The 23,456-nt window shown below is 41.7% G+C and overlaps 2 protein-coding genes across 2 annotated transcripts; both read right to left on the bottom strand.

Moving 5' to 3' along the window:
- Positions 1–1,386: 1,386 nt before the first annotated feature.
- On the bottom strand, positions 1,387–3,984 carry LOC135557715 (borealin-2-like). The gene is made up of 9 exons (XM_064991290.1): positions 3,939–3,984; positions 3,724–3,852; positions 3,597–3,637; positions 3,466–3,504; positions 2,286–2,338; positions 2,045–2,131; positions 1,767–1,857; positions 1,606–1,692; positions 1,387–1,527 (listed from the first exon to the last, which is right to left on the bottom strand). Exons 2-9 carry the CDS (start codon positions 3,830–3,832, stop codon positions 1,474–1,476), a joined length of 561 nt encoding a protein of 186 aa, XP_064847362.1. The 5' UTR covers positions 3,833–3,852; positions 3,939–3,984; the 3' UTR covers positions 1,387–1,473.
- A 989-nt stretch (positions 3,985–4,973) lies between these two features.
- LOC135547497 (alanine aminotransferase 2-like) lies at positions 4,974–21,746 on the bottom strand. The gene is made up of 11 exons (XM_064976570.1): positions 21,319–21,746; positions 16,945–17,034; positions 13,105–13,213; positions 12,551–12,684; positions 12,092–12,335; positions 10,854–10,933; positions 10,526–10,662; positions 9,832–10,006; positions 9,567–9,722; positions 9,319–9,431; positions 4,974–7,168 (listed from the first exon to the last, which is right to left on the bottom strand). The coding sequence occupies exons 1-11, from the start codon at positions 21,637–21,639 to the stop codon at positions 7,057–7,059; spliced, it is 1,671 nt and encodes a 556-aa protein (XP_064832642.1). The 5' UTR covers positions 21,640–21,746; the 3' UTR covers positions 4,974–7,056.
- Between the last annotated feature and the right edge of the window lie 1,710 nt (positions 21,747–23,456).

Here is a 23,456-nt window from a genome sequence, read left to right as displayed (position 1 = left end):
TTCCCTCCAAGAGGTGTGCTTAAGTTACTCTTGGGGAATTCCAGTAACAGTCTGTATGTAGCCAAACGTAACTGCTGCTCATCTGTACTGATGGTGCGAAAGGCATAACAGGGAGACCTAGTGGAGTGGTAATGCACGTGCAAGCAGTTGCTCCCGACACCACTAGGCGCTTGCTGCCAAAGGAATGCTTGAAAGACTGAAGTGAAAGTTGTTAAAGGCTACTGAACTCTTGTATTTTCTGCACTATGCAATGATATAGGCAGCGACCATGTAACGCTCTTACAACATACCGAAGTCTGGTGGTTATCAAGGGGCAAAGTATTGACACCTTGAGACGAGCTTAGTTCTTACTGACCATAATGTTCACTTGCCTGACGCTTGCATTAGTTTCTTGCCTGAATGATCTGAATCTCGGATTACAGGGACTCTCCACAACTATATTCAATGTGCGGGACAGAGTTCTTTCTGCATTAAGAACAGATTTTTCCATAATTGTATGGTGTGCAATTGAACTCAAGGTTGATATAGCAAAGCACCCAAATTGGGTACGCAATTACACAAACTGGATTCGTTATCCCTTTCAAGCCCTGCCTCCAGTCCACTTATCCATATCTGAAGAGAGCATCATTGAAATTGCAACAAGTGGTTCTTTGAAAATATAATTTAAAATCAGTTGCCACTGCCAGATGTCTGGATTGGGTTGCGCTCAGAGTATCCTAACCTGGCAAAACACTGTTAAGACACTGCATCCACGTACCTTTGGATGAGTGGATTCTCAGCACAATTATTTTACACTCGCCAATATAACCTTACATTGCTGTTATCTGCATCCAAGCACACCATTAACTTGAGATATTCACATTTAATAAAGAGCAAAATATTATTTAATTTGTGCCCTGGTCCTATAAGTTGTCACTCCCACAAGCCCAGTTGTGACAAACACTCATGTTTATTAAATGTACTGTATAGTGTGTGTGGCAGGCTTACAATGATGGCAAACAATTAGTGTGCTGACCCTGGTATGCAGCTTGAGGTGTAATGTTTGAAGGGGTACAGAACTATAACAAGTTTGGGAACACTGGTCTACCATATCAAAAGCTTTGGCCAAGTCAAAAATAGCAGCACAACATTGCTTAGAAACAAGGGCAATGGTGACATCATTGAGGACCTTTAAGGTGGCAATGACACATCAATAACCTGAGCGGAAACCAAATTGCATACGGGGGAATACTGTAGATATTAATAAAGCCAGTCAGTTGATTATATATTATTAAGTTTGACAGTTGTCAATACGAAAATATTCAATAGGCTGCTCACAACCACCAACTTTGTGGGGCTATATATTCCTCACCAGCCAGTAAACATGAATATACAAATACAGAACTATTTATTGAATCAACTTTTAATTTGAAAGTAAAACATGAATAAGTGGCATTAGTGGCTCAATGTTAGACGTCTTGGTATCATTGCAGACTAATTCATAGGCTGAGTCGCTTTGACTTTGTTGAAAAGATGGTCCATCAGTTTCTAAATGAGAAAAATGTCAGATTTGTAGGGGATAAATTGTTAGTTTCAATATGAGAAATTCACAAGAATATATTTTACCATCAACTTCTGCATCTGGAGAACAGCCATATCATCCAGTAACCCGATGTCAACATCTTCAACAGTATCATCCGAGAGGCACAAAGTCTTGGGAGAAAATGGGACTAGATTAGACTGCTTGAAATAACTTAAAGCCCAACAACCTCAATATGAAAAGTTACCTCTCCATGGGATGTAGAGATGATTACATGTGGAGACAATCCAGACAGGGAGCAACACAGGTGGTCATCACTGGCTGACCGCAAAACAGATCTAGAAACCAAGGAGAATTTAGGACAGAATTAATTTGATGAACTCAGACATCCCTTAAAAGATAGCAGTTTTGAAATGAGTGACAGTGCAGTTGACTAATAGTATTTTGGACCTAGTAATTGCAGAATAACTGCACTCTGACTGCAATCTTTTTTTTCATAAGGGATTGTGATAAGTGAAGACAAACCTGTGTTTCATCCCAGTCAGTGGAGATTGATCACTGATTTTGGCAATGCGAGTTTTGGTTATTTTTGTACTTGTGGATGTGGCACTCCTGCAAGAGCAAATGAGCAGAATCAACCAGAAGAGGGCGTTTCAGCTAACGCTACTGAATTAGTTCAATAGGGTGTTTAATAAGTGGTGGACTGGAACAAAACTAGCAACCAACCGTTTGCTCGCCAGGACTGATAATATATAGGGAGACATACCGTAGGCTTCCAGTGCTTGAGCCATTGGCAAGTGATCTGGCTTTCTTGGAAACCTTTTGAAGAAAGTAATTGTATTAAATTGTATATATTTAAGGGGAAATGCCTGCTCTGTTCCCAATCACACAATTGGCCTAATGCCATGCAAATAAAGTGGGATCTAAACTACCTACCTCAGCCTAAACATCAGCACCACAGCTTACTTCCACAATGCTGTGAAAGATCTGAGACAAGGAAGCAAGGGCCTTCTACACCATCAAAAGGAACATACAATTGAACATCCCAATTACAAAAAATACTTGAATCAGTTATAGAACCTATTGCCCTTTATGGTTGTAAGGTCTGGGATCCACTCACCAACCAACAAATACAAATTGGACAAACACCAATTTGAGACTCTGCAAAATCATGGGTGTACAACAAAAAATGGATGCAGAGCAGAATTAGGCCAATACCCATTACATTTTATGACTGCCTTAAAATAAGCTATTCACAAACCTTACAGCCATCATCTACAGAGAGATTAACCTAAAGAGTCCCTTAAGCAAGCTGGTCCAGGGGCTCTGGTAATAAACAGACCCCAAACAGCCTCAGGGCAGCCACACGATTAGACCCAACCAAATCATGAGAAAACCAAAAAAAGATTCATTGACATATTGGAAAGACTACCAAAACAAAAACAGAGCAAACTGGAATGCTATTTGAACCTAACCAGATAGTACACCTTGGTAGACTTGCATCTTTATAACACTGTACATAGCCATATGACATTTGAAATGTATTATTTGAAAATTGTGAGTAATGCTTACTGTTCATTTTTGCTTGTTTATTTAACAGTTTATTATTCCTGTCACGTGCTTTGCGATGTAAATATAAATAACGACCCTGTGTTTATAAGCGCGGACATCGACTCTGAGGCAGTCGATTGCGCGCTGGACTTCGGCCTAGAAGGTCGAGGGTTCGAGACCTGCTCTATGCTATTTCATTACAATACGTTTCCCATGATATTAAAGCCCTTTAAATTGAATTGCTAGCTACCTTTGATGGTTCTGTTGTAGTCTTCCTTTTATGAGCTGATGCACCTTCACTTACTTTGACTACAGAAATACGAAGTGTATCGTTAATGGCAAGTTCACGCATTTAAGTTAACTAATGGAGGAAATAAACAATTACCTTTACTGACCTTCCTTGTGAGAGGCTGGTGAATCTCGGGTGATTCCGTCTGTAAAAAAAAAAAGTTGTTCTGACATTCTGTAGTATGCCACAAGGAGGCAGCCAGTTACAGCCTGTCTGATAATCAATGTTAAGTCCTACCTTTATGGCGATGGTGACTTCACCTGCCGAATTGCCATCCGCTAGGAAAGAAAAGTGGGAAACGACCTAAATAAAGTCAACATGCATGCATTCCAAATAACATTTAAAATACATTTGAAAATCGCACCATTTATTAAATCTATCACGGTTTTTTGAAGCGCAGGTGGCATTTTCATCAATTCCACTTTGAAAACCCGATCTACTGTTGCAAGAGTCTGCTCCAATTTTTCCTCCATCTCGTTTATACGTTCTTGTGCTGTAAAGGGAGAACATAGTGAATTCAGTTAATTTGAGGAACATGGAAAACTGACGGTAAAGATGGGCCTACTTAAAATGAACAACCTTCTTTCTCGAACTGTTGAATAAAAAGTGTCCCTTGCTTTTTGCGTATCTCCTTGCTAATTTGACCATCTGCGTGTCCTTCTGTCTGATTGCTGAGTTTCCTTATCCTTCTTGGTGCCATGGTTTCAACCGTGCGCCGTCTTCCCCTGCCGCCACACCTCCTGAACGCTGATTTATAACCTTCAGGACGGACACCAGGTGTTCCTGACCAGTCAATTGACCTCAAATTGACCCTAGAATCCACCACTAATAACTCAAGTCACTAACCATTAGTGCTGGGCTAGGAGAAAACTGCACCCTTGTCCTGTGAGTCAATCTAATATTACTTTAAAAGACGGCCAAGTTTAAGATTTATGAACAGTTCAGCGCTCAGGTGGAAGTGTGATATGCAGTTATTCAATGACTGGTGGAGAGCAAATTGTCCTCCTGTATTAGAGGATAGACCGTTTATTGTTGAACTGTGTCATTGTAGTTTCTGATGTTTGGTTAAATGGCTAAATATTAGATTCAGTAGTTTCCCCAAGTACAATCATTCAATTCAGTTCATATTGCATGAAACTGAATCTGTGGATATTTCTTCAGAGACCATTTATGCGTTTACACAGGCAGACCAATTCTGATCTTTTTCCCCCCACTAATTGGTATTTTGACCAATCACATTAGATCTTTTTCAGAGCTGATCTGATCTGATCAGTGTCTTAACAGCACGATTTGCCAAAGCCAGGATACTCTGAGCGCAGCCCAATCCAGAAATCTGGCAGTGGTTTCTGATTAAATTCAATTTTCACAGAACCGCTTGTTGCAATTTCGATGTGGCTCTCGTTCAGATATCAGTAAGTGGACTGGAGGCAGGCCATGAAAGGGATAACAAATCCAGTTGTTTGTGTCAATGAAACAAATATCAGTATTGAGCTGCCTGTGTAAATGCAGCCTTAGTTTGAGACAAAAAAAAATATTTGAATCATCTCTCAAAATGGATCGCAAAAGTATTTATTGTACAAAACACAACAGAAATAACAAACTAAGAAATCCAAATCTGGAAAAAAAATTGTTTTTATTAATATCCAAAACATAAACATGACAAGATAAAACTAGGGTCAAGTCTTATTTCAGTTAGAAACTTGATATTTATAAGCACATCGATGTTGAACGCAAAACCTTTTCCAGTTAACTTTCAGCTCATGAAGAAAGAATGTTGAAAATAAAGAAAGCAGGCACACAAATGAAAAATGTAGCTGAAAATTTGCATTTTTTAAAATTTCATACTATTAATAAAATAATATTAATTTGTTGACATTCTCAAAAGTCACTCAATGTAAATTACAGCTCATTGCCGTCAAATGGTTAAAAACAATTCATGTTGAGGTCAGTCAAGAGTTTCATACATTGAATGGCTCCCGAGGTTACATTAATGCTTCAACACTTCATTCAGCATTAAACTGCATACAAAAATAGAGATGAGATGATACGGTATCAGAGAACCACAGTTCATCGGCTGGCTGAAATCATTGGACTGAAGCTTTAAGACTGCCTTGTGTGGGTCACTATGCTTATCTCCAACCTAAAAAAGGAAATTGGAAAGTGTTTCACTGTAAATGCTGTGTAAATGCTGTGTTTCACTTTACAATGACATTTCCTCCCGCTTGCAGTGTGCAGAAAGAGACACAGGCGGAAGGATCCCAAAAACATTTTACAAACAAAAACACTGAAGTACATTCAACCCACCATCTCCATCGTCTGAGATGTCACCGTACTCCCTTTCTCGTTCTCGGGTGATACAAATGTGAATGAAAGACATAAAGCCACGGTCAGTAAAAAAGTGTAATCTATGCAATAAATAGCCTAATAAGGGCACATGTCGATATACAGTATTATCAGAACCTACATTTCCCTTGGTTTGGCCTTTAAGCTCATTTCAAAGTAGCACACAAACAACTGCATTTATTTCCATAACAAGCACATAATACTGCAACTAGGCAGAGAGTACGGGACACACACACACCCCCCTTGAAAAAAAACCTCTCCAAGTGCATCTGACACCTCAGATCATTGTCATGCTAGACAGGTACTATATGGGTAAAATTGTGCCCAACAGGGAGCTATGCAGGCTCAAAGCTTTATGACTTGGAGAGACAGGATGTTGTTATAAATGGTGAGGAGAATCCCTCCCTGCTGTTTTTCGGATCAGAAAGAGCTGATGTAGCAGTACTCATTGTCCGGAGTCCATGACCTACAGAAACAATCTCTGTTCCCCAGTTCCATTTGGCACATGGAAATGTACAGCTGGTTCTAAGATAATATTTGCACTTACGGTGCCCCACAGTGTAGAGCACTAACACAAAATTCCTCTAAGGAGACAGAAAAGCCTCAAGACAGGTAGAAAATACAAAACAGTGTAAATAACTTCCCGGGCACAAAAACAACAAAATGGAGTGCTAGAAAATAATTCCCCAGTGCATCCTCTATAATGGAGCACCTTTGCGTACATCACAATGTACATTGCTTTAGTGTTAAAGGGGCAATCAGCAGTAGTTACAATAAAACGTCCTCACTGCCAGTTTCAATAAAAATCTGAGGGATGGGACTGGAGAATTGTAACCAAATTCATAGCCAGAGCAATGGATGCAAGGACTGATCATCCATGAAATCAATATTACAGTTTTAACCATGGTAAGTAAGGCTATATAGTTTGTTTACATTTACAAAGCTTATATTTGTGTTCTGATGGGGTATGACAGCTTATGAAGCATTTATAAGTTGTATTCTTCAAGAATCAATTTGTACATTGAACTGCAATTTAATTTACAAGTCCTAAAATGTATGTAGCAACTGCAGATTGCCCCTTTAACATCTCTGTACAGACGGCATAGTTTCTCCCCACACTTTTACCTCGTCTGACAAAGGCACAAATGTCTCTCAAACAAGTACTGTTCCTAAAATCAGATAAAACTTCAAGCAATCATAGGTTACACTAGTAGAGTAAAAAAGGGGTTACTTTTTTACTTTACATTGTTAGTCCACACCGCTGTAAATGCTGTTTTTGTTTGTGTGTTAAACATTCTCAAACTGGAACTATCTGAACTGTTTCAGTGCGTCCTGTGTGTCATCCTCTGTGCTCTCATCTCTTTGGTTCCTCCAATGACGCGTACTCCTTCAGAAACTTGATGTGGAAATCCCGGAGCTTCTCCAGGAGCACCTTCAGCTTCTCTGTTGTGGGCAGAATGGTCATTCTAGGGGAAAATCATATGTAAGACAACTTAGCAGGTCATCTCAGATACCCAGAAGTTAAATTCTCGCGAATGTTGTTACACGTAAATCTCTCCACGAGAGATTACTTAGCGGGCAAAAGACAGACAGGGAGGAAGAGATCATTGCAAAGTAAACACAGCATCTGTAAGATATAAAAATAGAGCTGGAATGAAAGGAGGCCAGCTATTCAGTTAGCTCCTCTCCGGCTAGTGTAATATTTGCAATTTCCAGCTCAGTTAAATCTTTTTAGTTCACTTATGCAAGCGAGATGTCAGTGCCTGACCAATTTGAGCCTGGTAGACGTGGCACTGTAATAATTAGGTTACAATGCGTCAATGTACAGTTTAAGTCTGAAGTTTACGTACACCTTAGCCAAATACATTTAAACTCAGTATTTCACCATTTTTTTACATTTAATCCTAGTAAAAATTCCCTGTCTTAGATCAGGTAGGGTCACCACTTTATTTTAAGAATGTGACATGTCAGAATAATAGTAGAGAGAATTATTTCTTTCAGCTTTTATTTCTTTCATCACATTCCCAGTGGGTCAGAAGTTTACATGCTACAAAATACTAATTGAGGGTATTGCCTTTAAACTTGGGTCAAAACGTGTCGGGTAGCCTTCCACAGGCTTCCCACAATAAGTTGGGTGAATTTTGGCCCATTCCTCCTAACAGAGCGGGTATAACTGAGTCAGGTTTGTAGGCCTTCTTGCTCGCACACGCTTTTTCCAGTTCTGCCCACAATTTTTTTTTTATAGGATTGAGGTCAGGGCTTTGCAATGGCCACTTCATTACCTTGACTTTGATGTCCTTAAGCCATTTTGCCACAACTTTGGAAGTATGCTTGGGGTCATTATCCATTTGGAAGACCCATTTGCGACCAAGCTTTTACTTCCTGACTGATGTCTTGAGATGTTGCTTCAATATATCCACATCATTTTCTCTCCTCATGACGCCATCTATTTTGTGAAGTGCACCAGTCCCTCTTGCAGCGAAGCACCCCCACAACATGATGCTGCCACCCACGTGCTTCACAGTTGGGTTGGTGTTCTTCAGCTTGCAAGCCTCCCGCTTTTTCCTCCAAACATAATGATGGTCATTATGGCCAAACAGTTCTATTTTTGTTTCATCAGACCAGAGGACATTTCTCCAAAAAAGTACAATCTTTGTCCCCATGTGCAGTTGAAAACCATAGTCTGGCTTTTTTATGGTGGTTTTGGAGCAGTGGCTTCTTCCTTGCTGAGCGGCCTTTCAGGTTATGTCGATATAGGACTCGTTTTACTGAGGATATAGATACTTTTGTACCTGTTTCCTCCAGCATCTTCACAAGGTCCTTTGCTGTTGTTCTGGGATTGATTTGCACTTTTCTCACCAAAGTACATTAATCTCTAGGAGACAGAACGCATCTCCTTCCTGAGCGGTATGATGGCTGCGTTGTCCCATGGTGTTCATACTTGCGTGCTATTGTTTGTACAGATGAATGTGGTATCTTCAGGCATTTGGAAATTGCTCCCAAGGATTAACCAGACTTGTGGAGGTCTACAATTTTTTTTCTGAGGTCTTGACTGATTTCTTTTGATTTTCCCATGATATAAAGCAAAGAGGCACTGAGTTTGAAGGTAGGGCTTGAAATGCATCCCCAGGTACACCTCCAATTGACTCAAATGATGTCAATTAGTCTATCAGAAGCTTCTAAAGCCATGACATAATTTTCTGGAATTGTCCAAGCTGTTAAAGGCACAGTCAACTTAGTGTATGTAAACTTCTGACCCATTGGAATTGTGATACAGTGAATTATAAGTTAAATAATCCGTCTGTAAACAATTGTTGGAAAAATTACTTGTGTCATACACAAATAGATAGTCCTAACCGACTTGTCAAAACTATAGTTTGTTAACAAGAAGTTTGTGGAGTGGTTGAAAAACAAGTTTTAATGACTCCAACGTAAGTATATGTAAACTACCGACTTCAACTATAGGTCACTAGCTACTGTCACATTCTGATTTAACTCCAACTGGTGAATCAGGACAAACAAAACACTGTCATCACAGACATCTTTCTGAAAGGCTTCTCTGAATGATTGTCTTTGTAAATGTATGACGCAAGGTTTCCACTATTTGAACAGTTACCTGAAGTGATACGTCCCTTCCCTCTGGCCGAAGCCACTGCCTGGAACGAGGCAGATGCCAGTCTCCTCAAGTAGTCTCAGACAGTACATCATGTCAGGAGATATTCCCAGGGACTGCAGAAGAGAGACACACTTAAAAATCAGTTTTTCTAGTTTTGGGTGAGTTGAGAAGTGACAAATTCACTAATGGGTGTAGAAAGGAATCACATTTCAGCGGTAGGTTTCTAGATGGGTGTTAGGTGAACAGACCATGGCTTCCTCCACAGCTCGTGGGGGGATGAAGATGCGTGGGAAGGCGTACATGGCTCCCTGCACAGGGTTACATTTTATCCCAGGCACCGTGTTTAGGATCTGCTCAGTCATCTGGGCCTTCTCAGCCAGAGCTCCAAGCACAGCACTCTTCTCCTAGAAGACAACACGCATACACAACACAGAGGTCAGACATTGGTCTTGGATGGCAATCAGAACTGAATACTAACAAATGAACCCCCCACCGCCACATTGAATGACAGACCTTGTGGAACTGGAGATAGGAGGGTTCGTGTGGCAGAGGAGGGTTGACGATGACATCCATGGCAGCCTGTCCAGAGACAGGGGGACACAGTCGAACAGAAAGCAGCTTCACCAGCTGGGCCTTGACCTCCAGGTCGAGGTTGAGAACCTCCATATAGCCCCCTCTAAACCCACACCTGTAGGGGAGGAGGACAGAGGAGCGTTAGTGTTGGGTTCACAGTCACACGCAATAGAACCAAATTGGACTTTATCCCAGATCAAATCAACCATGGCAAGGATAATCCCATGAGCCAGTCAGTCTGCATTCCAAGGGCATAATTGTTTTGGGGGGAGGGGGGCCTGGTAGCCTTGTGATTTTAGCCAACCCGTCTGACATTTATACAAGCATGACAACGCAAATCAGAGGAGTTGGCTAAAGCACAGCATGGACCTGTTTCCCAGGGCAACATGGCGTACTAACACAAAGGCTAACATTTTATAGTGTTCTTGTAGATCAAATACATGAGACTAAGGCGCTATACGAGCTGGACAGCCTGCTACGGATACATAGGAGAGTGTAATGTACGTCAGTGACTACTTATGGGGGTCAGACAGAGGATTCAGAGGGAGCACAGACAACGTGTGGTGTTTTAAGGGTACTTTGGGGGAAATAAATAGTGACCCCGTGCGAGGGACACGTGGATGTGAATACTCACTCTCCTGAGTAGCCTTTGGAGGTGGAGTGAAATGAGGCCAGCTCGACAGTGTTGAAGTACTCAGGGCCCATCTCATAGAGCACCTTCTTAAAGGAGTGGAACTGACAGTCTGAGGAGTACACGTTGTCCTGATACACCTGGACACACACACACACACACACACACACACACACACACACACACACACACACACACACACACACACACACACACAGGTGGATTACATCAGTGGAGAATTGATACTTCTCATAGGACTGGAAATGGAGAGAAATAGTCTGCGTCCATTCAGTTCAATACACCATGGTAGTTGGAAACAGCAAACAATTACCTCATCGGACATAACAAACAGATTCTCCTCGTAGGCAAAGTGGAGGACTTCCTCGATGCACTTCTTACTCTGCACTTGACCTGGATATTGCCAGAGAGAAAGAAAGGAGAGGGGAGGGGAGGGGAGGGAGAGCGGTCACCACAGGTGCTGAAAATGAGAACATGGGAAACTCTACATGGGCCTTCCATCTGTACAGGGGACGCCATGACTACAAAGACAGTATGTACTGCATTATGGAGGCAGCTGGAAACCAGAGGACCACGGTATTGCTTCACGGACGGTTACTAGCCTGCCGGATGCGATTCACGTGGTACACAGTGAGGGAGAACTGTGACACACTGGTCTGGAGAGGAGCCCGTTCTTAGTGCACATAAGTTGGCTTGAGCTTTGATTGTGTGGCTGTTAATGTTGATGTTTGAGTGAGAAAGAGGCGAACCAATCACACACACAAAAAAAGCACAGCTCCCTTCATTATCAACACATCTTGCCTACAACCTTATGGAGCCTTTCCAGACTCTGAAGTCAGGAAGACTTAAAAGTTAGGTGTCAGACAGACTATTAAGTTACAGCTATTGTAAAAGGGAGTCCAATTCCTTTACCCTAACGTCAACATGTGAAGACAGATCCCGTTTCCTATGCAGGCTATCTACACCCATCAGCTACCCTACATGACACAGAAGAGTAGAGGGGGTTCCACATATAATATCTTACACAACCTGACATCATAACCCTTGGCCTGCTTGTTTCAATGGTGCTACAGTATCAACATAGCTGCCTCTTAAAGTTCATCATCATGCTTATTAGCCTTATGGGACATGGTAAACATTTGCAACATATAGATTTGAGATGATCATGCTTGGATATGGTGGACACTGGTCTTTGGTGTGGTGGACACTGGTCTTTGGTGTGGTGGACACTGGTCTTTGGTGTGGTGGACACTGGTCTTTGGTGTGGTGGACACTGGTCTTGGATGTGGTGGACACTGGACTTGAATGTGGTGGACACTGGACTTGAATGTGGTGGACACTGGTCTTGGGTGTGTGTGATACTGTTCTTGGGTGTGTGTGATACTGGTCTTGTGTGTGTGTGATACTGGTCTTGGGTGTGTGTGATACTGGTCTTGTGTGTGTGTGATACTGGTCTTGGGTGTGTGTGATACTGGTCTTTGATGTGTTGAACACTGAACAGTCACATTACATAAGTAACCTTATCTCAATGTTCTGGCTGGCAAGACCCACCGGTAGGGTTGCCTGGATTGATGATGCAGATGACTCTGGGGTGACAGTGCTCCTTGGCAGCCTGGTAGGCTCTGTGTAGCTCGTTGATATCCAGGGCCCAGCAGTTGCCCTCGTCCAGGTAGTAGTTGATCTGAACGGCCTCCATCTCAGAGATGGCTGCAGAGTACAGGGGGTACTGAGGGATGGGGATCATCACACCACTCCTGGACCGGCCCTGGCCTGACACCAGCATCTTCAAGATGCTCTACGGTCAAATGAGAATATCGTTGCACAACATCAACAACTAGTAGGAAAGCATCCCAAATGAAAACGATAATGATTATAAGAGGGGGAAAAAAACATGAAAATACCTAATAAATCCAATTAACTTTCAGTGACAGCTCAGACTAAACAAAGACCAACCAACTCTCTTTTGTTTGTAAGAAGATTATTCGAAGGGGTCAAGAACTAAAGACTTACCACGATGCCATCACTAGCTCCGGTGGTGAGGTAAATATTGTCCCAGTCGGCAGGCACACCCTTATCCCGTTGCTCGATGTAGACAGCAATGTCCTGCCGAATACAGTCCACTCCCTGGCTGGCACTGTACGACCCTGGAGTTAAAACACACACAATATGGTATAAACTCTGGATTTGTTTTTTATGTTCCGTTTCAGGAAATAAATGAGAGCTTAGATAACTTCAACTTGCACACACTTTCTAGCTCCGCTGTACCATGCAGTGTTAAATGAACTATTAGGCATATCTTGCAGCAACAGTAGGTCACAGAAAGAATGTTTCAAATGCATATTGTTGTAACCAAAACAATGCTAAGATTCTGCATTTTTCAGGCCACAACGTCATTAGAGCTTAACTTGGCATCCTGTTCTTTGTCAGTGAGACAATTCTGAACGCAACCATGCACAGGAGGCCAAAGCTCCTACTTGGTCAGCTTTTAAATCTATATTATTAGGCTATTTCAACACAGGAATGTGAGTGCAGTGCACTCAGACAGACAGGCACACAGTACACACCCAAGCTCTGTCCCCCACAGCCCTGTAGAATGCGACGGGCACGTTGTTTGGCATCCTCCGGGAAACTAGAGCTGTCCAACAGCTCTGGGAATGAGCAGAGAGCCACCACCTGAACATAAAGACAGGAGGTGTTAATGTGAACTTCACCCCCATCAAGACACACAGACACTTTCACAATTTAATATGCCAATTTATTTGACATATTATGTAAATAGCTTTACATAAGCATCCCAGGTGAACCTGCAGGAGGAACGTGACTAAAGTTATCCTTCCACACAATCATGTTGACAGTTCTAAAGGAATTTATGATTCATGTATGTAGCCTTTGTTACATGTAAGGACTGGTATGTGAGGAGGAGGAAAATACATGGTGTTACATACATGGTTCACACAATGACAGACATAAAATAAGCCACTTAAAAATGGTCTTCCGGGGCCTCCCGGGTGGCGCAGTGGTTACGTGCGCTGTACTGCAGCGCCAGCTGTGCCATCAGAGACTCTGGGTTCGCGCTCAGGCTCTGTCGTAACCGGCCACGACTTGGTTGGGTTGTGTATCGGAGGACGCATGACTTTCAACCTTCGTCTCTCCTGAGCCCGTACGGGAGTTGTAGAGATGAGACAAGATAGTAGCTACTAAAACAATTGGTTACCACGAAATTCCATTTCACCAATATGAAGTTGGTTGATGCATATGCAACTATGGTGCAAAACAGACGGGGTTGACTTAGATTGTGGACAACATGTAAACTATATTTAGTCTCCAATGTTAATTGAAAACAAATTAATTTGTATATTTGCCATATTAGCATCGACATGAAATAAGTCAAAACAAGATATCAAGAGCAAGATAAAACTTGCTGAAACGTGCCTCCTACAATTCCCCACATGGCAGCTTCTTGCCATCTGACTGTTCAGACTCATAACTCACAGCTTCCCTGATCAATTCACGCGCGCGCATCATTTTCTTGACGTTGGCCAATCCGTAAATAGAAGGCAAGTGTAGCATAGCCACTAGTAATTTACACAATCTGTTCTGTGTTTATTTGTTCGCAGTGTAGTTGCTAGGTGGTGTAGAGTTTGCAGATGAGATTTAGGACAGAACCTTTGACCACAGTAAAATAGGCAGCATGACATTAGCACACAGGTTCTATGGTTCCAGAGGAGGAAATACTAGGGAGTGGGGCCAGGGACACAAGTCACCTTGGACAGTGACATAGCAGTGGCATTGACTGGCATCAACAAAGCTTGCTGCCTTCCAAGCTACTGAATCACATGGAAAGTTTCACGACAGTTCCATGGACACACTGGTCTGCACACAATGTCATTGGCAACTGACAGATTTACTTTCAAGCCACCTGACAACGCAAGTTTATTAGAGACAAAGTAAGATGGGCGGTGCAGAGTTAGGCTTTATAGAACTACTCAAACTAGGCAAAATAGACTTCACATACCGGTACTTCAACAATATAACATTTAAAAAACAGGCCTCCTGGTACAGCTCGCCGAATAGTTCAAGTTCAAGCACTGGGGCTATTATTTTAATGATAATGGAAGATCTGAAGTGAGCTGCCCTGAGGGCGAATGTAGCCCTGGGCGATATGGCCTAAACTTATGGACGATTCACGAGATATATACACAATGCATTGGGGAAAGTATTCAGACCCTGTGACTTTTACCACATTTTGTTACGTTACAGTCTTATTCTAAAATTGATATACCCCCCCCCCCAATCAATGTACCCACAATACCCCATAATGGAAAAGCAAAAACAGCAAATGTATTACAAATAAAAAACTGAAATATCACATTTACATAAGTATTCAGACACTTTACTCAGTACTTTGTTAAAGCACCTTTGGCAGCGATCACACCCTCGAGTCTTAATAGGTATGATACTACAAGCTTGGCACACCTGTATTCCGGGAGTTTCTCCCATTATTCTCTGCAGATCCTCTCAGGCTTTGTCAAGTTGGATGGGGAGCGTCGCTGCACAGCTATTTTCAGGTCTCTCCGGTTGGATCAGGTTAAAGTTCTGGTTCTGGCTGGGCCACTCAAGGACATTCAGAGACTTGTCCCGAAGCCACTCCGGCGTTGTCTTAGCTGTGTGCTTAGGGTCGTTGTCCTGCTGGAAGGTGAACCTTCGCCCCAGTCTAAGGTCCTGAGTGCACTGGAGTAGGTTTTCATCAAGGATCTCTCTGTACTTTGCTCCATCTTTCCCTTGATTCTGACTAGTTTCCCAGTCCCTGACGCTGAAAACATCTCCACAGCATGATGCTGCCACCACTATGATTCACCGTAGGGATGGTGCCAGGTTTCCTCCAGACGTGACACTTGGCATTCAGGCCAATGAGTTCAATCTTGGTTTCATCAGACCAGAGAATCGTGTTTCTCAATCTTTACATTTCAAGTTTAGCCAACTTCGATCTATTTGCTTGCTAACAAGGTAGAACAGTTGAAGCGTTATGAACACACCATTCTGTCTGTCTCCAACTGTTTTGAATTCTCAGAATGAGAATGAGTTGCCAATTCCATATATAATTAGTGTTTTATGCTGATTGCAAAGTTATAAAAACACATGCTAGACAGCTAGTATAACAGTCTTTGGCTAAAATACTTAATAGCGGTACATGGTACTGCAATGTCGCGCGCAACAAATTGAGCATACATTTTCCAGAATCAATGTTCAGTGATACTCTTGTTTTAGTAGGGTCTGCTCTGCGCACAATTTGAAGAGTTGAGACAGGTTATAGTTAGAAAGGTTAACTTCTCTATTACAGTAAAATAATGTCTCGGTGTACATTTTTCCTTCAGTTTCCTTAACTAAAAAAAAAAAAAACCTCTACATTGTTGGGAAACGGCTCCTAAGTAAGAATTTCACAGTAAGATTCAATCCTGTTGTATTCGGCGGATGTGACAAATAAAAATGTATTTGACCAATCCTGTTGAACCAAACCTCAAATAGCGAGTTGAATCCACTTGTCAGAGAGGAAGAAGTGATCTCTCATCTTTGTTGACGTGAGTGGCCGGGGGGGCTTGGTGTGTTTGTATATTGGAAGGTGCACAGCTTACAAGTCATTGCACACAGCAAAGAAGGAGCAAATGAGACGAGACCAAAAAGACAACGTGAGAATAAGCAGACAAACTCTCATTAAAAAAATATATATATAAACTTGATTCTTGAGATATAGGCATTTGGAAGATCATACATGAATTATAAATAATTCAATATAGCCCAGCCCTAGTTGATTGCTATAACAATGTGGAGCACAAGACTGGACATAGTGTAGCCCCTTCTCTGAAATGTGCCCTTTCACTAGAAGAGACCATACTCTGTGCTCATACCAATAGCCTTTCCAACACAAATTTGCTGGGTGGAATCCAACAGTAAGTCGAGTAAGAATATGCTTAATGTTTTTTAGATGCTTTTCTTCTAGAACACCAGATAGAGATAGGTAACACATTTTGTGCTGCTGTTAAGAAATGACTGTATTATTAAGTAGTAATGAATGTGATCCCATTTCCAAGCTCTCCATGAGCCGAGGACGTTCCTCTAAATGTTTCAGAGTGCAAATAGTAGCCTAAACAAAACAGTAGATGTGCACCCTCATCAGCCAAACTGATGCCCAGCCATGGATGACTGATTTAGTAACTCGGAATAAACAGATAGCCGTCCTGACAGAATATTTCCTTAGCAAGATCACCGAATCAACAGTCCAGTTAGAGAGGGTGATAATGGAATTAGAAGTCTATTTGACCTTGTGGTGGTTATGGTGGTACGACAGGTGATGTAAATATGACTTTGCAAGACAACACTTTTCCTGACCAATCCCTGCCCCTCACCTGACGGAGAAAGGTGATTGGCTTCTGCCCCATGGCATGTGAATCTCCAATGTTGGCTTTGATGACCTCAGTGAAGGGGTGTTTCTGACCCTGGAGAGAAAAAAAGTACAATTTAGATTCACATTGAGAGAAAATTAGAATTTTGTAAATACCTCTGCACATATGAATAAATAAATAAATAGTTCAATACAAATACATATGAAGAACTATACTGAACAAAAATATAAAATGCAACAATTTCAAAGATTTTGCTTAGTTACAGTTCATATAAGGAAATCAGCCTTAATCTATGGATTTCACATGACTGGGCATGGACGCAGCCATGGGTGGACATAGGCCCGCCTACTTGGGAGCCAGGACGACCCACCGGGGAGCCAGGCCCAGCCAATCAGACTGGTGTCTGGTCTCAGACAATCCCACAGGTGAAGAAGCCGGATGTGGAGGTCCTGGGCTGGCATGGTTACACGTGGTATGTGGTTGTGAGGCCGGTTTGACGTACTGACAAATTCTCTAAAATGACGTTGGAAGCGGCTTATTAAATTCTCTGGCAACAGCTCTGATGGCCATTCCTGCAGTCTGCATGCCAGATGCATGCTCCCTCATCTTGAGACCTCTGTGGCATTGTTTTGTGTGACAAAACTGCATTTTAGAATGGCCTTTTATTGTCCCCATCACAAGGTGCAGCTGTGTAATGATCATGCTGTTTAATCAGCTTCTTGTCAGGTGGATGGATTATCTTGACGACGGATGAAATGCTTACTAACAGGGATTTAAACAAATTTGTGCACACGGTTTGAGAGAAATAAGCTTTTTGTGCAAATGGAACATTTCTGGTTTCATTATTTCAGCTCATGAAACATGGGACCAGCACTTTAAACATTGTGTTTATATTTTGTTCAGTAGGCTACTCTTTCTATCAGCGTAACTGTTGAGGCAGATTTAGGCCTACAAGACAGAAAAATACATTAGATGAGTTGTCACAGCAAGTGATGGGTTAAATAATTACTCCTGTCAAGGTTGTGGTCTAAGAGCAAATACATTGCATGATTATGCATACTTACATTTACATTTACATTACATTTAAGTCATTTAGCAGACGCTCTTATCCAGAGCGACTTACAAATTGGTGAATTCACCTTCTGACATCCAGTGGAACAGCCACTTTACAATAGTGCATCTAAATCATTTAAGGGGGGGGGGTGAGAAGGATTACTTATCCTATCCTAGGTATTCCTTGAAGAGGTGGGGTTTCAGGTGTCTCCGGAAGGTGGTGATTGACTCCGCTGTCCTGGCGGGGTATATCATTGATTGACACTAGAGGTTGACCGATTAATCGGAGTGGCCGATTAATTTGGGCCGATTTCAAGTTTTCCTAACAATCGGAAATCTGTATTTTTTATTTTATATATACCTTTATTTAACTAGGCAAGTCAGTTAAGAACACATTCTTATTTTCAATGAAGGCCTCGGTGGGTTAACTGCCTCGTTCAGGGGCAGAACGACAGATTTTCACCTTGTCAGCTCGGGGGACCCAATCTTGCAACCTTATACTTAACTAGTCCAACGCAATAACGACCTGCCTCTCTCTCGTTGCACTCCACAAGGCGACTGCCTGTCAGGCGAATGCAGTAAGTCAAGGTAAGTTGCTAGCTAGCATTAAACTTATCTTATAAAAAACAATCAATCATAATCACTAGTTAACTACACATGGTTGATGATATTACTAGATATTATCTAGCGTGTCCTGCGTTGCATATAATCTGACTGAGCATACAAGTATACAAGTATCTAAGTATCTGACTGAGCGGTGGTAGGCAGAAGCAGGCGCGTAAACATTCATTCAAACAGCACTTTCGTGCGTTTTGCCAGCAGCTCTTCGTTGTGCGTCAAGCATTGCACTGTTTATGACTTCAAGCCTATCAACTCCCGAGATTAGGCTGGTGTAACCGAAGTGAAATGGCTAGCTAGTTAGTGCGCGCTAACAGCGTTTCAAACGTCACTCGCTCCGAGCCTTGCAGTGGTTGTTTCCCTTGCTCTGCATGGGTAACGCTGCTTCGAGGGTGGCTGTTGTCGTTGTGTTCCTGGTTCGAGCCCAGGGAGGAGCGAGGAGAGGGACGGAAGCTATACTGTTACACTGGCAATACTAAAGTGCCTATAAGAACATCCAATAGTCAAATGTTAATGAAATACAAATGGTATAGAGGGAAATAGTCCTATAATTCCTATAATAACTACAACCTAAAACTTCTTTCCTGGAAATATTGAAGACTCATGTTAAAAGGAACCACCAGTTTCATATGTTCTAAACAAGGAACTGAAACGTTAGCCTTCTTACATAGCACATATTGCACTTTACTTTCTACTCCAACACTTTGTTTTTGCACTATTTAAACCAAATTGAACATGTTTCATTATTTACTTGAGGCCAAATTGATGTTATTGATGTATTATATTAAGTTAAAATAAGTGTTCATTCATTATTGTTGTAATTGTCATTATTATAAATAAATGTTTAAAAATCGGCCGATTTTTCGGTATCGGCTTTTTTGGTCCTCCAATAATCGGTATCGGCGTTGAAAAATCATAATTGGTCGACCTCTAATTGACACCATCCTTTACATGATGTATTAGCCTAACCTAAGTGCTGTAGTCCTACAATTTCACTTTAATGCCCCTGTGGTGGCCCAGTATCTAAATCATATTTTGACAAGAGTATGCAGGGGACATAACAAAGCGACCCACCCTAGTGTGGTCTTGTATATGTCAGGGTGGTACACGGATCATGTGCTCCTACCAGCCCCTAGGAAGGCACCTGTTTCAGGGCTATTATTAGTTGAACTACCTTTGCCCAAGGCACACATCAATCAACTTATTCAACATGACAGAGAAACAAGCGAGTGTAAGACTCAAGTGAAAGAAGAGTAGTGGGAGTAGATTTTGAGTAGTGGGAGTAGACTTTGAAGACTGGCTTTCATTCAAGTGGAGTGTGGGCTATAGGTCAGTCACAGCATCAGTCTGAATGAATGAATTCCAGTTCACGGATCTTGTAGGTCATATAATGACATGTAAATAAAAGGATCTCTGTGTTGTGGCTCATAGTCATCATTAAAGTAAACTAGCCTAAACAACCCCACACAACAGTCTGTAAATGTAATGTAAAGGCATCACTAAACAGCACAACGTGTACATGAAAAACAGTTGAGCTAAAGGTTAGTTACTAGTAACTTTGGTTGAGCTTTCACTAGCAAAGTTCGTCATTGCCTGGGAATCAGATGGCGCCTTCTGGCATTTGTCTGTGTTTGATTCTGCATCCAAAAAGGTACTTGCACAGTTGAACTATCTCTGTTGCGGGTGCATGGTAACAATTGAATAACATGAATGAAAATAGAAGCCACTATCACTGTTCTTTATTAAGCTTTACGTATCGGCCTCAGGGCATTTGTCCGAGCATTTTTCCCCAGAGTGTATGATTCTGGAAATGGACCTCTCAGGTCCTATTTAAGCCGAAATGTTGAATATAATAAAATGAGTTTACTCTACTGGTTGTCTGCGTCGTTGGTCCTTTTGCAGGTTGGAATTTGAGCCATATGAAAGTCTTATTAGACCAACTTTTCAAAGCACCGAGTTGTGTTCACAATTATATCACTTGAAACAGGCATAAAACCATGTAAACATGAGCACTGTACATGTTTGGCAAGTATGCATGCAAGTATTTACATAATGTGTGCATGATAGTTATCTGAACGGACGACCAGTGCTTTGAAAAGTTGTGCTAAGACTTTCCTGTCGGTAGTCAAAGTCCTACCTGCAAAAGGACCAACTACGCAGATAACCGATAGAGTAACTTCAAATATCATTGTATTCAACATTTCGGTTTGCAGAGGACCGTTTCCAAAATCAAACAAAGAAAAATCCCAGACGGTAGGTTGAGAAATTCACTGTCTCGTGGTCCCCTGTCAAAACGCATCACTGCCACGTCCACGAGGAGGTACCACAAAGGTTGAACAAGGATTGGCTCCTTATCACACACATACAAGCGGATGGATGCATCGCGACTCGAGTAGGATGATGCAACATTGTATCCCCACTGAGGGAAGACGCTACACATATAATTCTATATAAACTAGCTAGTAAGCAAACGTTACTCCTCCATTTAACCAACTGTCGTCCACTATTCTAGTTGATCATATTAAGCATGAGAGCACACATGTCCGTGACTAATCTTAGCTTGTTTGTTTGCTGGGGGTGCCGACGTTACGGCTGTGTAAATAGCTAGTTGCCAGTAAATGCTGGTTACATGAGCTCGTAGCAAGCTCACCTATTGTTTTTTTCCCCCTCGCTAGTTAGAATGATAGGCAAATGTGTTGTTGTCACCTGTTGCAAGCCTCTCTCGATGTCACCAGCCTTCGTGACAATGGGTCCTCTCACAGCGTACTCCACCGCTTTCACTTGCGGATTGAGGGTGTCCATGGTCAGACTCTTTTCTCGCATCTTGCCATTCTCTCTTAAAACCACGGTTGCCTCCGCTGTACTGAATCTCTTCTGTCCATACTGTTCAACGGGTCCTTGTGTTTTCAGTCGTATGGACTGCACTAAACATGAGGTTTCCCGAGCCTTTGTCCGCACAAGGGCTGGAAACTGGTTAAAAACACGTGCAATCGATGATCTATTTGCCAAGTGCTGAAGTCGATGCATGATCTCAGAAGGTTAGCTAGAAGAAGCACAGAAATTAATGACCGCTGAAAATGAAGAACGATAGTATGTGAGGAAGAGGCGATGCTAGAGGGATAACTGAGCGCGAAATCTGTATTCTCCAGCAGGTGGCGAAGTTGTGTTTTTTTCGCCATAGCCAAGTGAGGAGTGTTAGTTTGGAGATCAAAGTGAGTGTCGAATTTGGTCTACAAAAATATGGAATGGCTTGATTGTGACGCGAGGCTTATTTAATCGGAAATGTGTTTCTGTTAGGTTGTTACGAGTGTACAGTTATAAGTAGGACACGTGACACCCCGGCAAAAACAAACACTTTATTTCAGAGTTGTTCCTGTTCTTCGGAGACGTATCTTCCCTCACATTGGTTAGAATGGTCTCACCTGATCTCGCCTCATCCTGACTGCGTTCCATTTTTTAAGACATTTATTTTCATTGTTAGAGTAGCCACTTGAGTATCTGGTCAACATAATGGATAGTCTGTGGTAATATCACCCAATCAGGTTACATTTCTGTATGCAACGTTCTGAAGGTTTGAATTTGCCCGAGTTAGGTTGAATTACCATTTCCCACACCTTCAATACTGGACTGCTAAGACTGTACAGGACAGCAAATGGAACTGGACAGCCACTGCAACACTGACTTTAAATGAATTGTTATGATCAAAAGTGAGGACTACCTGCCAATATGATACCAAACCTGGGTCTGTGTCATGTCAAAATGTGAATATATGTCAAAAAGTATTTGAGGCGGGTTTGTTTTTAATTTGGAGTTTGCACTTTTGGGACCATTCCATTGGTGCCAATTGTACCAGGCACACTACATCAAATGAAGCTAAAGAGTTTCTAAGTGGGGTTTTTTTCTGACTGTTGATAATGGTGATAAATGATGCTGGCTCATCGAACCAGGCGGCGCTATCACCGGTCCTAGGTTGGTAACCGTTCTGTGAGCAAAATAGATAGTTGAGTATTGGTCTTCATGATAGATAGTGGTGTAAATCAAATCCTAATAAATGACAAGTAAAGATTACATCCTGTGTCCTCCAATTATATGTTGGTCTATTCAAGATACTACACTGACCATACACACTTTTTCTCAAATAAAACGCACCACACTTATTCACTTGGCTCGTTACTCAATCAATCCAACCAAACTACACTCAGCGCATGGGATGGGAGGTTAGCTGATTGGTCAACAAGCAGATAGTGCCATCTACTGGATACATGGTTGCACTGTGTTCTTACTGTCCTAATAACCTCGGGCCACATTCAATCAAATCTATTTGTATTTGTCACATGCGCCAAATACAGCAGCTGTAGACCTTACGGTGAAATGCTTACTTACAGGCCCTTAACCAACAATGCAGTTCAAGAAATAGAGTTAATAAAATATTTACTAAAATAAAAAGGTAACACAATACATTTACATAACAATAACGAGGCTATATACAGGGGGAACCGGTACAGAATCAATATGCGGGTGGTACAGGTTCGTCGAGGTCATTTGTAAAGGGGGAGTCAATGTAAATAGTCCAGTTACCGGTATGGGGAAATCCAGTTACCAGTATGGGGATTCAGGGCTAAGTCAAAAACAGAATGGCTTTGGCTGGAAAATGCACAAGCAAATCATGTGAAGTAAAAGAGTGCCTCAATTAAAGGTAATTTTGCTTCTCAAATGAATTTCTTCAATTCTTCAAATAAAGGAAATACAATTCTCAAACTAAAGATACATGTTTTAGTCATTATAATATAGTAATAATAATGTAAACTTTTCAGATACACTGCAGAAAAGGTTAAAGAATTCTA

The sequence above is a fragment of the Oncorhynchus masou genome, chromosome 1, assembly GCF_036934945.1.
Source record: "Oncorhynchus masou masou isolate Uvic2021 chromosome 1, UVic_Omas_1.1, whole genome shotgun sequence".
NCBI lineage: Eukaryota > Metazoa > Chordata > Actinopteri > Salmoniformes > Salmonidae > Oncorhynchus > Oncorhynchus masou.
The sequence above is the reverse complement of the archived record's forward strand: the minus strand, read 5'-3'. Positions and strand labels throughout refer to the sequence as shown.

Bases quoted from the DNA above. Each gene is read 5' to 3' on its own strand.
- LOC135557715 (XM_064991290.1), bottom strand. From the start codon at position 3,832: ATGGAGGAAAAATTGGAGCAGACTCTTGCAACAGTAGATCGGGTTTTC. The intron at 3,638-3,723 runs GTGCGATTTTCA...TTTCTTTCCTAG, and splicing joins CGTGATAGATTTAATAAATG to CGGATGGCAATTCGGCAGGT. The intron at 1,693-1,766 runs GTAACTTTTCAT...TTTTCTCCCAAG, and splicing joins TCTCTACATCCCATGGAGAG to ACTTTGTGCCTCTCGGATGA.
- LOC135547497 (XM_064976570.1), bottom strand. From the start codon at position 21,639: ATGCATCGACTTCAGCACTTGGCAAATAGATCATCGATTGCACGTGTT. The intron at 10,663-10,853 runs GTAATTGTTTGC...GTGTGTGTCCAG, and splicing joins TGTTTGTTATGTCCGATGAG to GTGTATCAGGACAACGTGTA. The intron at 9,432-9,566 runs GTCTGTTCACCT...TCTCTTCTGCAG, and splicing joins GAGCTGTGGAGGAAGCCATG to TCCCTGGGAATATCTCCTGA.